The sequence below is a fragment of the Myiozetetes cayanensis genome, unplaced genomic scaffold, assembly GCF_022539395.1.
Source record: "Myiozetetes cayanensis isolate MyiCay16 unplaced genomic scaffold, myiCay2020 scf5-8, whole genome shotgun sequence".
Classification (NCBI taxonomy): Eukaryota; Metazoa; Chordata; class Aves; order Passeriformes; family Tyrannidae; genus Myiozetetes; species Myiozetetes cayanensis.
This window is the reverse complement of record NW_026087742.1, coordinates 42,012,408-42,025,812: the sequence shown is the minus strand read 5'-3', so window position 1 is coordinate 42,025,812 and position 13,405 is coordinate 42,012,408. Positions and strand designations below refer to the sequence as shown.

Below are 13,405 nucleotides of genomic sequence, written 5' to 3'. Positions count from 1 at the left end.
AAAAGACAGGGACAATCAGAAAGAAGCCATTACAGTAAAAGCATTCCCTTCAGGCAAGTGGCTGTTCCCACAGCACTGTTTACTGCAGGATCAGGTACCTGAAGATCCCAACTGTCTGGTGACAACACCAGTAATTTTCAGTGACACACAGTGTAAATAATTTCAGAGACAAATCAACCAAAATATTCAGCAATCCAAGTACATCCCAGTAAGTTGCAGAGACATAACCCTTTTTAAAAATGCCATAAGCAGAAAGTCAGGCACCCTCAGCCACTTCTGGGATGGCAGGCTTTGATATACTGAAATGGAAAGACTGAGGTTCATCTTTAAATAGAACTTGGAAGACTAAATAGCTCTATGTATAACCCTAAATACTTGAAAAATTTTAAGAAAATAATTGGAAGGTGGGTTTTTTTGTTTTGTTTAAATACTCTGACTGTAATAGACTTTGGGACTTGGAATTGGGCAAATTTCATACAGTGGCATCTTTCAGGAGCAGCACCTGATTCAACTTTAAAATTTTGCAGGGTGAGACACCAAAATACCTTGCTAAATGAGTAGTCTTTTATATTACATTTTTATTTTGCAAGAAAATAAATTATACAACTTAAAAAATAAAATTCAAAAATTAAGCAGTACATCAAAATAGTTCAGCTGGACTGCCATACAGAAACTACCACCATTCAAAATTGTACAGCATTATTATCTTGGTAGTGGCACACATTCAAAATTGTAAATACCATACGTAGATAGTTATTACAACTCAGGAACTCAAGTTCGCTCAACACTCCAGACTACATATAGTGTATATGACAGGAAAGCTTTCATGTTTTGTTTATTTCACAAATATGACCTCAAAGAATTACAAAGATAGCATCCCAGTCATTTAGATGAAAATAGAAAACAGTTTGAGTTTAAGATAGCAAATCTTTCTGTAAAACTATCAAATCTTTTTGCCAATTGTATTTTTAAAATTTGCACTTTACAGGACAATGGCATCCCAATGCAAATAAATGCAAGATGTGAACATTCAGAACATTTATATTAAGTTTAAAAAGGTGAAAATGAGAAAGTCACATTGTCATTTGGAAATGTAATTGCATTACAGTCATAACAAATGAAAGAAATGAGTAAAAATAGAAGCTAGGGACATCAACTGTGGAAAGAGGAAAAATGGAAGACTTCAGAATTGAAACTGAGATTCTCATCAAGTTGTTGGGACAGAGAAAGATTTAACAGTATTTCTTAATTAAACCCATTAAGAGTGATTTTTTTCCCTCCCCCCTCTTCTGTACCAGATCTCATTCCTTAGCTATTCACCGTGGCAGTGTGTGTGGCAACATGTTTTTCAGATGCAGCACCTCCTTAAGCTAGGTCTTTGGACATATATAATCATAGCTAAAAATTGCAGCTTTAAAAGTGCATTGTTGCCATATTGCAAGTGAAGAATAGGTTTGAATTCTACCCTCCCCAAAAGAACAGTTTACCCCAGGTATCTCCCTGTGCCCCAAGGGATACTAGTTTTAAGTGCAAATTGGTGAAAGTGACCTGATGAAGGATGCTAAACGTGATTCTGCATCTCTAACAGATTTGCTGGTGTGAGTCTCAGATTTAATAAAAAACCTGACGTCCATTTCTGGAACATATTTAAAGAAAAATGACCATGTTGTAGGCACATTACCAATTCTATTTCTGCAGGTTTTGAGAATTATATAGGTAACCATTAGGTTGTATTGTATATATTAGTTGAGGGAACATGTAGCTCCTTAGCTTTTAGCAACCTGTTGCTTTCTGCATATACTCTAGCTTCCTAAACAGTTGCACCTGAAATGCAGTCTCTTAAACTTCTCTCAAATCTAAACCGATGGCTTCAAAATCAGCATTATCCCCTTTGCAGCTCTTTCTGTGTGACACTTTCACATCTGTTCTCCTCTGGTTAAGGGTGGAAATTTTTAAAGTTGAAGAGTGTGCTCAGACTGTCATGTTTTCCCCAATTATCCCAAGTAAGCATTTATTACTTTTAAGTTACAAAGACTGAAAGTCTTGCAGCACAAAGTTTTTTATTAGAATTTTGTTTTCTAATGTTTAAATAATTTCATTGGTTAACTACACAGAGCACCACTTGCTTTTGATTCTGAATTGCAACACCACAGGGCCAACATGAAAGATGCAATATTTTTAAACAGCATCTACTTTTGAGTATCAATAAAAGCATGTAACATAAGCTGTAGGATTTCAATCAATTGTAACTGGCCAGGCCTTGATTTCTCTCTGTCTCTTGGTCATGAAACCCTCACTATCAAAAATCTCTTACTCAAACAGATGTCCAAGTACACACTGTTATCAGTCAGTCACACTGGCATTTACATTAGTAATAGAGCACGCAGCCTGTTTAAGGGTGCAAACAGCCATTCTTGGAGAGTTTGCTTTTAAACCACTCTTACTGCATACTTTACTGCAACCATGTGAAAGTAGAACTCCTCTTACTTACTGGAAGGCTTTCTTTTTTGACTAAAGTTAATTGTATCCTCTTCCCCCTTTCATCATCAAAGAAGATGAGGCCTTTAGATGTTGTAGTTCAATTAACTGGTTAATTAAAAAAAAAAATTCGCATATTTGCGATTTATACAAGAAATATTCATACAGAACTGAGTAAAGCGCAACTTACCTTTTGTCCTATGACAGGCACTCTGCTCCTGTGATTCATGGTATCAGTCCAGTACATGCTGGGACATTTCAGAATAGCAGAGAGGCAGGCAGTGCCAAACGACTACTTCAGATGATTGAAAATAGAAGAGGTAACATTAAGAAGTTGAAATTCCTGATGTGTATTTGGCACTCTCTCCGCATACACTAAACAAGGTATTTTTCCTTAGCTTTTTACCATTTTCATTAGAATTATATTTCCTACCCTACCAGTTACAAAATAAAAAGCAGAGCATTTTTTTTCATATAAAGATGTTGACTAGTCCAATTGGATTAACCTTGCATGTATATAAAAGTTACCACTGAGGAAACAGTACAGGGATCTTCAAGTGTTATTCTCTTCCTGGGGGAGTTGTGAATCAATTACTTTTTAATGCATCCAGATATATGTAGTCATACCTAAGTATTTGGAATACAAATATTAAATGTACAAGGAAATACACTTAGTATTTCTGTTCAGTATAGCAGACACTCCTATGAAAACTGCTTTTAGAGTGAAGCATCATTCAAGAAACCTTTACCTTCTCAAAAAGGATTGTAGCAAATCATCTGTCCAAATAAGGTAACAAATAACATATATCCACTTGTTTACAGGAAACAACTTAAAAACAATGATCTCTTGTTTAGCGAAAAATATCACTCATGACTTGGAATTACTTTTGTGTCACTTAATGTGTCAATTATTAAAATCCAGTTACTAGATTGAAGCACTGCTCTAGTCAACAGGTTTTAACTGTAACAAATACATATCAGTTGTGATGCATGTGTTTGTGTCTCTCAAATGTTATTACATAAAAAGGATCAAAGGTGGACAGTACATTACTCTGTTGATCCAAAACACAAAAGTGAAAGTGCTACTTCTAGTCCTAATTGCATTTAAAAAAACCCCAGAAAACCAAAACCAAACAAAACAAAACAAACAAAAAAAAATCCAAACCCAAAACAAAACTAATAGCAGTTCCTCAGTGCATGAATATTTGAATATTTTTTCCTTGTGCAAGTACTGGTCATCTAAAAACCCAAACCTGTATTCTTCCTGGTGGGTGTAAATCAAATCTACTTTAAAAAGTTCACAATGGGCTCTTCATGAATGCAAATTTCCCACAAAACAGCATGCTGTTAAAAGTGTGCAACATGAAGGGAATGCCATCATGCTAGCTGAATGAGATTGGCAAAATATAGTCCTCAGTTAAGGTAAGGCAGGGATTTTAATACGTAACAAAAGTCAAAACAAGTCCTTCTGCAGCACAAACTGTTGCAGCTGTCTGTCCAAGCACCCTTCCATTTATGTTCTCGGCATCCTGCAGAGTCCTCAAATTATGCCATATATATGAAGGTGTTGATATCTGACTCATCTCTTCTGATATATTTGTGCTCTATAAGCCATTCAATTTGCTCTTTTATCATTTTCTTTTGTGGCAAGAACATGTTTTTCAGTATTTCTACCAGTTCAGTCTGAAGCTGGGCATGAGTAATTTTCTTCCGCATTTTCATTATTTGGATGATAGCCTCCTGGTGGGGTACAAGAAGGAAAAAAAACCACTTTTAGATGCCTGAGTGAAGTGACAAAATGAACACAGCATTAATAGGGAGCTCCTGGTAAGGCAAGACAGCAAGGAAATCTGTATTACTTAGCCTAAGTAGATATCGAACTGTTTTTACAAAGAAGTTCATAAAGGAAAAGAATGAAGTACTGGCAAGATGCAAGAGATGCAAGACAATTCCAGTCAAAGGCACAGTTAAATTCTATACCTAGAGTAAGAGTTACTCACTAAAATCAAATGTTCATTCATTCTCTGAGGAGAAGTCATAATTTCCTAGGTGATTTGTGATATACCTTGTGAACACCTCATGAAATGCAAGCTGAATGTAAAATTGGAAGTCCCAAGGAGTTCTTATTTCATAAACACAACTTGGCATTAATCCTTCTGCTACAAGTATTGTCACATCATATGTTATGTCACATGATACAGTTCACAATGTGCATGGCCTGGAATCTACTCTGACTGATAGAACAGCCCTGAAACTTGAAGGTAAAATGGGATTTTGAAACTCCATTGTAGGTAATGATCTCTGATGCCAGAAAAAAACCTCTTTTTAGAACTGTCAACTCAAAAGATTTGATAGGAGTAGCTGACTGAAGGACAATCAACCACAAAGCAGGAAGTTGCAGTCTGTACAGCTAAGATGGACTTTTAAACTTTCCCTCTAAGGAGAAGGCCTCTTGCTGCTGTTATTGCACTGTGATCCCAATCTCTGAGATTCTCCTCTTCATACAGACCAAAGGGATCTCAAGAGCAACAATACTGACTGTTCATGGTGGTGTCTAGTGTAAGTCAACTTTACCAATCTGCTGCTGTCACCCACCACAACACTGTTATGCCTTCACCACTTGCTCAGTATCTGCTTTGCCCTCTTTAAAGACGATGATGACCTGGTACTTCAGAACAGGAGGCTGACAAGTACAAGTGCAAAATCAAGTCGTTACAAAGAATCTAAGTCAAAACAGCAAAAGTAATTTCCAATGGGATTCAAAAGCACTCATTTCATATATCAACATCCAACTGTGGACAGCATGTAATGATAATACAGCTAATTACAGTAATGGTAATACAACAAAAGAAATAAGGTAATCTTATATTCCTCTGGTGGTTTACTTGCCTGGGTTCGTAATATTCTTAGCTGGACTATTCCTTCATTCTCCTCTTCCCGCATTCTCTCTGTAGTAAGTTGCAATCGACCAATCAAATTTATCTTGCCCCTTTTTTGAACTTTAGCGTTTTTTCTGAAAAAGTTGTATTGCATGAAAGTAAGCAAAAAAAAAAACCCAAACAAACCACTTTCAATTATGGAATTCCCATTAAACTTAAATTACAGCTGCAAGGAATACCATCACATATAAGACATTTATGGACTATTAGCATTGCAGCAGTGAGACAGCTGGCTGACAAATCAAAACTCAATGCCAACACCTCCACACAATAAAACCTAAACAGTGCTAGTAAGCATTACAAATAAATCCATCAGTTGAAACTGCTAATGTCCGAAGTTGAAAAGTTACCAGTATCACTTTAAAGAATAAAATTTCAGGGCAGTATATTTCAATTTAATTATATAAAGTAGGGTTGTTTGGAGGAAATTTTTACAGTGAAATTTAGGAAATTGGACTAGCTAATATTCCATCAAAATTGTCTGTCTAGCAGAAAAGGACAAAACCCAGCTATTGTAACAAAGAAAGCTGATAGCATTCTTCAGTGATTACCCATGAATTTTTGGTACAGCCTGTCTCTTCTGTCATGTCCTCTCATCATTTCCCAAAGCTCAGAATCCTGAGGACAGGAATAAATATTATGGCCCTGGGCAAGAAACTGCGTCCTGGGGAAGCAGATTTGTCACCTATCTCTTTCTCCACAGATTCAGATGTCCAGCTGTTATTGAGTATGAGGCACAAAATCTGAGGTTACTAGCAAGGAGCCAGTTCTCATCATAGTCATTGATAATAGAGGCAGGCAGACACCCAAGACATGCTGAACATAGTATATACCATTTAGATACTCTCTCAATATTATCTTGCTTTCTGAAGGATTTCAAAGCACCACGAAAAGAGCACCATGATTCTCACAGAAATAAAGGTACTCTGGTGAGAGCCACACCAAAAATCTTAGTTTTTGACAGCACAATATATTATTAAGCAGTTTCACTTTTTTAACTTATCACTCTGCTTTTGAAATTCTGTGTGTGTCTAATAATCAATACACCACTAATGCTCTGATTACAGGCTGTCCTTCCATGAAATTTCATGGATTCATTGGTAACAGGAACATAGAAAAGCCTCCAATTTTGTACCTCATCCCTAGCTGTTTAGGAAATTTAATTTTACAGAAATTATATTTTGTCTGAAGGGGTTGCTGCAAGTCATCTAGTCCAGCCACCTACATGAAGCATGACTATAGCCAAAACTAAGTGAGGACAGGGCAGCAAAGCACGTGTCTAGCTTAATTTTGAAAAATTTCAAGAACAAAGGTTAAGTTAAAGTGAATTCCTTTAGTTACAAAATAGTACATTGTTATTTTACTTTTCAAACATCATCTTACATTAAACTGAACTCCTGGTTCACCGAGAAGAGGGTTCCTTCTGTAAAGTCTTTGGGTGAATTGACTTGAGGTTCATATAATAAAACCTGACGTTTCAGCTTTGGAAATGCTACAAGAGACTACAGAGAAAAGGGGAGGGGGGGAAAGAATGAAAATAAAACACCAGACTTTCTAAATGGAAACAATTACATTTTAAGAACATAATTCACTGCTGTGCAGACTGTAGTGAGAGAACCACATTGTTTGGATGTGAGAGAACATAGCATTGTTTGGAGCTGCTAGAGGGCAACATGAAGATACCAGTAAAACCACAGAGGGGACACAGTTTACCAAATCGCCTTCTGAAACGTGTTAGCATAAGCAAAATACCACATAAAGTAGTGAAATACACAAACTCATGGCTACAGAAGCGGTGTTAAGTCCAATTTATGTCATTTCTCTCTTTATTTGTGAGCTAAATAGTTAGAAATCTGATAAACCAAACACTGAAGTTATTTTTAAGCAACATGTATTTATCAGGTGCCACTAATTTCCTAGAATTAGACCAGTCCCACTCCACAAACCACAATCATAACTCTGTGCTTTAGGCAACATATGGTCAAAAAAATCTTGCAGTTCCCAAAAGCTTGTTAGGTAATACTGGGTAGAGAGAACATGTTAATGTAAAGGCTGTGTGTGCTAAGCAGTAGTGCAAGGAGCCAACATTACAACTGATTAATTAGCAAAAAAGGTTTTCATGTTTCAGACTCAATGTCTTATCTGACAGTGCTTTCAAAATACTAATCCAGTATTTCAGAGTACAAAAATCAAGAAGCAATCTGTTTCAAGAGAAAGGGATATACCCATAAAGTCCTCCTAAGTTCTGCATCAGGGAGTTCAGTTGCCAGTTTCAGATTTTCAAAGCTGATCTTCTCTCTGGGTCTTTGGTTCCATGCAAACAGTACAGCTAGCTGAAATGTTGTTACCTCCAAGTCATACTGGCCAACCTCATTCTTAAATGTTATCTGTGAAGAGGATGAAAATTTTACTCATAAGTCTTTCTGGATCACAAGTTTCATTACTATTATAAATACACAGACAGTACAGTCATTGACACTGATACACTGAAAACCATACACTTACAATTCCATTGGACATGAGGTGGTGCCAATGGAGTTTTCTACCACTGTGATTCTTTTTATAAAATTCTTCGACTTCTGGGATGAGGTCTTCTAATTCCGTGGGCAGTGAGACAAACACTTTTTCAGAACTTCGAGACCAGGCGCCAGCATTTAAAATTTTAATATTCACAGAGTCAGCTGTAAGATGATATTGGATTATATGAATCTCCAGGTATGACTGATGGACTGAATTTTCACAAATTCGCAGGGTGTCTACCTACTTAAACATTAAGGTGCTCTATTTATGCACCACTGGCTTTCTGCCAACAACGCTGATTGAAATCTGGTTAATTTTTGGCTTGCTTCTGCAGAGCTCCTTAAGCCCTGATGCAGCTTTATAGCTGATGCTTGTAAGATCTACTCAAAGGTTTTCAGCAGTGGCAGGTCCAATACTGGATGTTCCTCAGCCTCTCTCATCAGACTTAATCTCAGAAATGTAATTTAAGTGCTTCATAGCATGGTCCAGCTCTCCTGCTGGCAGATAAAGGAGGAGCACAGCACGGTGTCCTCACAAAGAGTGATGAGTGCATAAAAGAAGGGGTTGGTTCAGGCATTCACCTGGTTGATGGTGATTCAAGCCCCTGCTTACAATTTATCTACAAGAGGAGGAAGTCTGTATCTACAAGATTGCTCACAGTGAAACTTCACAACAACTCACAGAATGACACAGCTCCAGCTGTATCAACTGCAAGAGAAAGCAGGGTCTACAGACACTTCCAATCTAGGGGTAACAATGCCACGAAGACTACATTCAATCTGCAGTTGATATAATTTTTAACAAGATTTAACAGAACTATTTTTTCACTATGAGAAATGAAGAATAGCAAATAATTTGAAAACAATACCTGGTAAAGCAAGTTTATTATTTTTGTGCATTTCTTTGAAGGCCTGGTTCAAGTCTTCAGACACTTTAATATCCTGGAACATTCTGGCCAGCTTGTTTACATAGTCTGCTGGCATTCCCACTTCCTATATAAACAAGTAGAACACTAAACAATGACATAGACAACTACAAACAAAAACTTTAATTTTAAAATAGTACGCTTGAAAAAATTAAGAGCACAGAAGTACACAAGTACCATCATTTTACAGTAACTGATAATCTGAAATGCAATAGACAGTGGTTTTTTTTGCATGGATCACAAGTAGTTACCCCTTAAGAGCATATGGTGATTCTTTTAAAGAGATTCAAGTGCTGAAGAACATACGCATGCATTACAGAATCAATGAATTCTGAGATTTGAAGGAATGTTTAAGGCATGCAAATAATAGTCTAATGTACATAAAGTTTCATAATTAGAATGCATCTCAAATTATTTACATACCTAAACAAGTACAGTGCATTTTGCTCATTTGCATATGGAATCTATGAAGCTTTTAGATAATCATATGTGAAATATTTTTAAATCTATCACTACCACTATTAGTCCTTAGAAAAGAGCCAAACTCTTTTAATTTCACAAAGTTTTGCAATGAATGGGAAACATAAGATGCCCTGAGTGGCCTGCAATTTAATTGCTCATCTAAGCAAGAAGGGTATTTAAGTTCAAGAGTGGGAATATTAATTAACCACAAGCATAAGGCACAACCAAAGAAAGGTGTCACGCTACTTACTCTGAGCCATTCCACCATATTCTCCTCAATTTCACTATCAGCTGATATATCCAATATCAGACGTCTTGTTAAGTGAGCTTTATGATATCGCATGAAAACATCTTTATTCTGTACATATTTAAGTACCAAAAGCTGTTAAAAATAGAGTTTAATATATTTATTTGCATTGTCAGTCAGACAAAAGTCTTTGAATGCTGATCTAATGGCACTGTGAAGTAGAAAAAGGCAATGTGACACTGCCTAAAGGGTAACGGTGTTAATACTATCACAGGCATCAGCTATGAATCTTTCATAATATCACACCTCCAATTTCTTTATTCAAACATCAAGAAATTCTCTTACATCAAAAAAAAACATCAGCACTGGTATGTAAAAATCTCCTGTATTATTTTCTAGACTAACATTAGTTATTGTAATACATTACAGTCTCATATAGGCATTTAGCATACCAATTCTGTGAACTGACACAGGAGATATGAGACACTGAATGATTTACGAGATTTAAACACACATACACACTTACACACACTTCATTAACATAATCAACTCTTTTCCCTACTATTACACCTTGCATAACTGTTTTTGAAGATCAAAGCCTTGACCCACATAAGGAAATAGAACAAACAAATTCATTATTCAGAATAATTGAAAAGTAGAAGGCAAAAACATACCACTTCCTTAAGCTTTGCTTCAATTTCTTCAGAGGTTAGTTTTTTGCTTAGTGGTGTTTTTCTTAGCAACATGTCACAGTAATTAGCAAGAAGCTCAGGGCATTTGGATTCAGGCTGTGTTTTCAATCCAACACTAGATAAAAGAAGAACAACACATCTTCAAACCATACAGAATCCTGCCATTCTGGAGAAGTCACACTTAACAAGACAGACCACTCTTTCCTGATCCCCTTGGCAAGGATCCTGGTGGTGAACTCATATCATCGCTAAACTAATGAAAAATGAGGCATAAAACTCTTTTCTTCTTGAAAGAATACAACCAAACACTTTGGGGAACTTCTACAGCTTGATCATTTTAATTGCTTATAGTTTTAGAAGTCTAATAATGAAGGATAAAGTTGAAACTACAGTTTGAAACAAATAAATATTGCATTGCAAAAAGTATTCCAGTGAAGGATTTAAAAATGCTGCAGTGAAATGTTTCACTCATCTTGCCAGTGTGCTGTAATGCAATTTCAAGAACAGCCTCCTGCACCAAACTTCACAGACTGCAAAACTCAACACATCTATCACATAGTGACAAGATACAATTATTTCAAGACAGGTATAAAGGGTGGACTAACAGCTGGGAGATTAAAAGCAGACTAAAGTTAAAATAGAAGCTGCTACAGTAAACAGACTGTGGTTCTTAAAAATTCATGCAAGCACTAGGTCATATTCTGAACCTGCCTCCAGACTGGCGAGTAAAACCAAGTGCCAAGGACCAATTCCTGTTCCTAGAGTCAGATGGCACCAACTCGATTGCTACTCACAAGGGCCCAAAACAAGCTCAGGAATCCAGTGTTCTTGATCATTCTCTCACCCTCTCATCAAATAGTATAAACAAAACTAATGCTTTCACACAACCTGTCCTTTTTTTTTTTTTTAATTAATGAAGCAGCTTGCAGGCTAGTGTCTTGTCTTCTGCCCTCCTAAAGACCAACGGAAGTACAAGCAGACCACTAGTCTCTTGGTTATTACAAGACAGAACCCTTATTTAATCCATGTGTTCCAAGGTATTTCTGAACAGGAGTCTTCAAGATGCTGACAACAGTGAAAAGAAGTAATTGGAAAGGGAAGCTGGCATCACAGCTATGTACGCTTTGTTTCCATAGTAAATCAGACTACTAACTACATATAAGCAATCCCAACAATCTAACATATACAAAGTCGTACTCAAGTGGCACATCACATGGTAAATGTTAACAATCAATTAACTGACTGCTACCTTCTCTTGGCTGAGTTAGCAGAGCGGCCACTGAAAGCATGGTCCTTCTTCTTGAGTCACGCAGGTCTGCCTAATCTACTGGAAGGTGTTTAAACTAACCTGGTTAATCCTGCACTGAAACAAAAATGTAACAGCCGGACAGGTCACACTCACAGCTCGCACAAGAGGAGGTGAAAAACAACTTGTGGATGGTTATACCTTAATCAGCCATAAAGATTACTGCCTCATTTTAACTCAGCACCTTTCCTTAAGTTGCAGTAGAGTTATACAGGTTTTTGGAATTAAGAGCCCGGGAAGGTATTATTAACTTCAGCTAGGACTGACTCATTAGAATAGATCCCCAATTATTCCAAACAAATTTGAGTTTAAACAGGCTGCTGCTATTCACTGATCCACTTCCATGTGAAGAGGGTATTACCAGAGGTCAATTAGCAATCTGAAATTCCATAATACAAAGAACTCAGAGCCCTTTTAAACACAGCAGTACTTTTTGAAGAGATATTTTAAAAACCTTGAATCACATAAAGTTTATATGGCTTACCCCTTTTGCTTCAATGGCAATTCAAGTTTAAATATTGTAGCATCATTCACAACTGCTTTGTATGCCTGAAAAATAATTACAGATTATTGGTGCTTCACTCAATTTCTTTCTGATACAAATCGCAAAGCTTTTATTTCTCTTTATACTACCGTAACATGAAATTAATTTGATTTTTTTTTTTTATTAGCCCAAAGCTTGAAGATCTGATTTTCTATTTGAGAATTCCAACTGTGTGACTCAATTTCCCATTAACGGATGTTTTATGTTTTCCCCTTTTCCATTAGAATACTACTTTACTTTAAAAAACAAGTTAGGAAGGGATTACATGGAGCAGGTTGCATGTCCGAAGTCATGAGACAAATATGCAGTAAATTCTAAACACAAATTATTGCTGAATCAGACATTAAGGTTCTCAACACAAAGATGATCTTCTAATGTGCTCTACAACATTACAAAGCTAAACACATGCCAATTTATGCAGGACTACAACAGAAATTAAAAGCTTATCAGCTGGTGGAAAGTTTCATCAATGTTTTAGTCTGTATATTTACTAGAGTAAGAGCAGCATCTAGTTTTAGCAGTGACTGAGTACAAGGACTTAGGAGACATCATAATATGAATTACAACAATTCTTATACTGAAAATAAAAGGTCGGCAGAAACACATACCTTATCTCTTGCAGTAAGAAATCTTGGATCATCTTGAAAAGCTTCTTTAACCAACTTACTAAACCGATTAAATAGTGTGAGCAATTGCTCTACGTATTTCTCAGAATCCTAAGGAGGCAAAAATCAAATAAAAGACCAAGGCTCCACAAAATTCAGTGTGAGCTGACACTGTAACTCCCTAATCTGTAAAAATGTTGTATCCTCAAAAGCCTGAATAGTATGACTGCATTTTATCTTTATTCTCTGTACTGAAGTTCTCTACAGCATGTAAGCCTACACACAGACTTTCAGGATAGTATTTAAAAGTTATATATACAAAAATATATATAACTTTCAAATATTGTGCAATAACTTTTAAAATAAAAAGAAGTTTTCAAGGAGAAATAAAAGACACATCTGCAGACACTCAGGCCTCCTAGACCCTGATGATACAAAGCTGAAAAATAACAGTGGGGAAAAAAAACTTATAATTTCCACACTGAAAAACCATTTGTAGATTGAAAGCGAATTTCAAATTTCATCAGGAAGTTAGAATTCTGGAAAAATTGTCTAGCCCTTTTTAATTTAGTAGCTAACACAATACCATCATATAAGCATCCCATACAGTTAACTTACAACCTTTTCTTTACTGCAAATTCAATTTACTTTTTAAAGATACAACTGAAAATGTTAAGAATTTAAAGG

The 13,405-nt window shown here is 36.2% G+C and overlaps 1 protein-coding gene across 1 annotated transcript in view; it reads right to left on the bottom strand.

The window, feature by feature from the left end:
* Positions 1 to 558: 558 nt before the first annotated feature.
* The window catches only part of CUL5 (cullin 5), a 32,473-nt gene continuing 19,626 nt past the window's right edge, over positions 559 to 13,405 (bottom strand). The window contains exons 10-19 of the mRNA XM_050333396.1: positions 12,722 to 12,829; positions 12,054 to 12,118; positions 10,246 to 10,378; positions 9,575 to 9,706; positions 8,806 to 8,929; positions 7,923 to 8,098; positions 7,643 to 7,804; positions 6,801 to 6,919; positions 5,368 to 5,491; positions 559 to 4,218 (exon numbers count right to left, since the gene is read on the bottom strand). Of these exons, the coding sequence (XP_050189353.1) occupies positions 4,024 to 4,218; positions 5,368 to 5,491; positions 6,801 to 6,919; positions 7,643 to 7,804; positions 7,923 to 8,098; positions 8,806 to 8,929; positions 9,575 to 9,706; positions 10,246 to 10,378; positions 12,054 to 12,118; positions 12,722 to 12,829 (1,338 nt within the window). The 3' untranslated portion in view covers positions 559 to 4,023. The remainder of the gene's footprint in view (positions 4,219 to 5,367; positions 5,492 to 6,800; positions 6,920 to 7,642; positions 7,805 to 7,922; positions 8,099 to 8,805; positions 8,930 to 9,574; positions 9,707 to 10,245; positions 10,379 to 12,053; positions 12,119 to 12,721; positions 12,830 to 13,405) is intronic.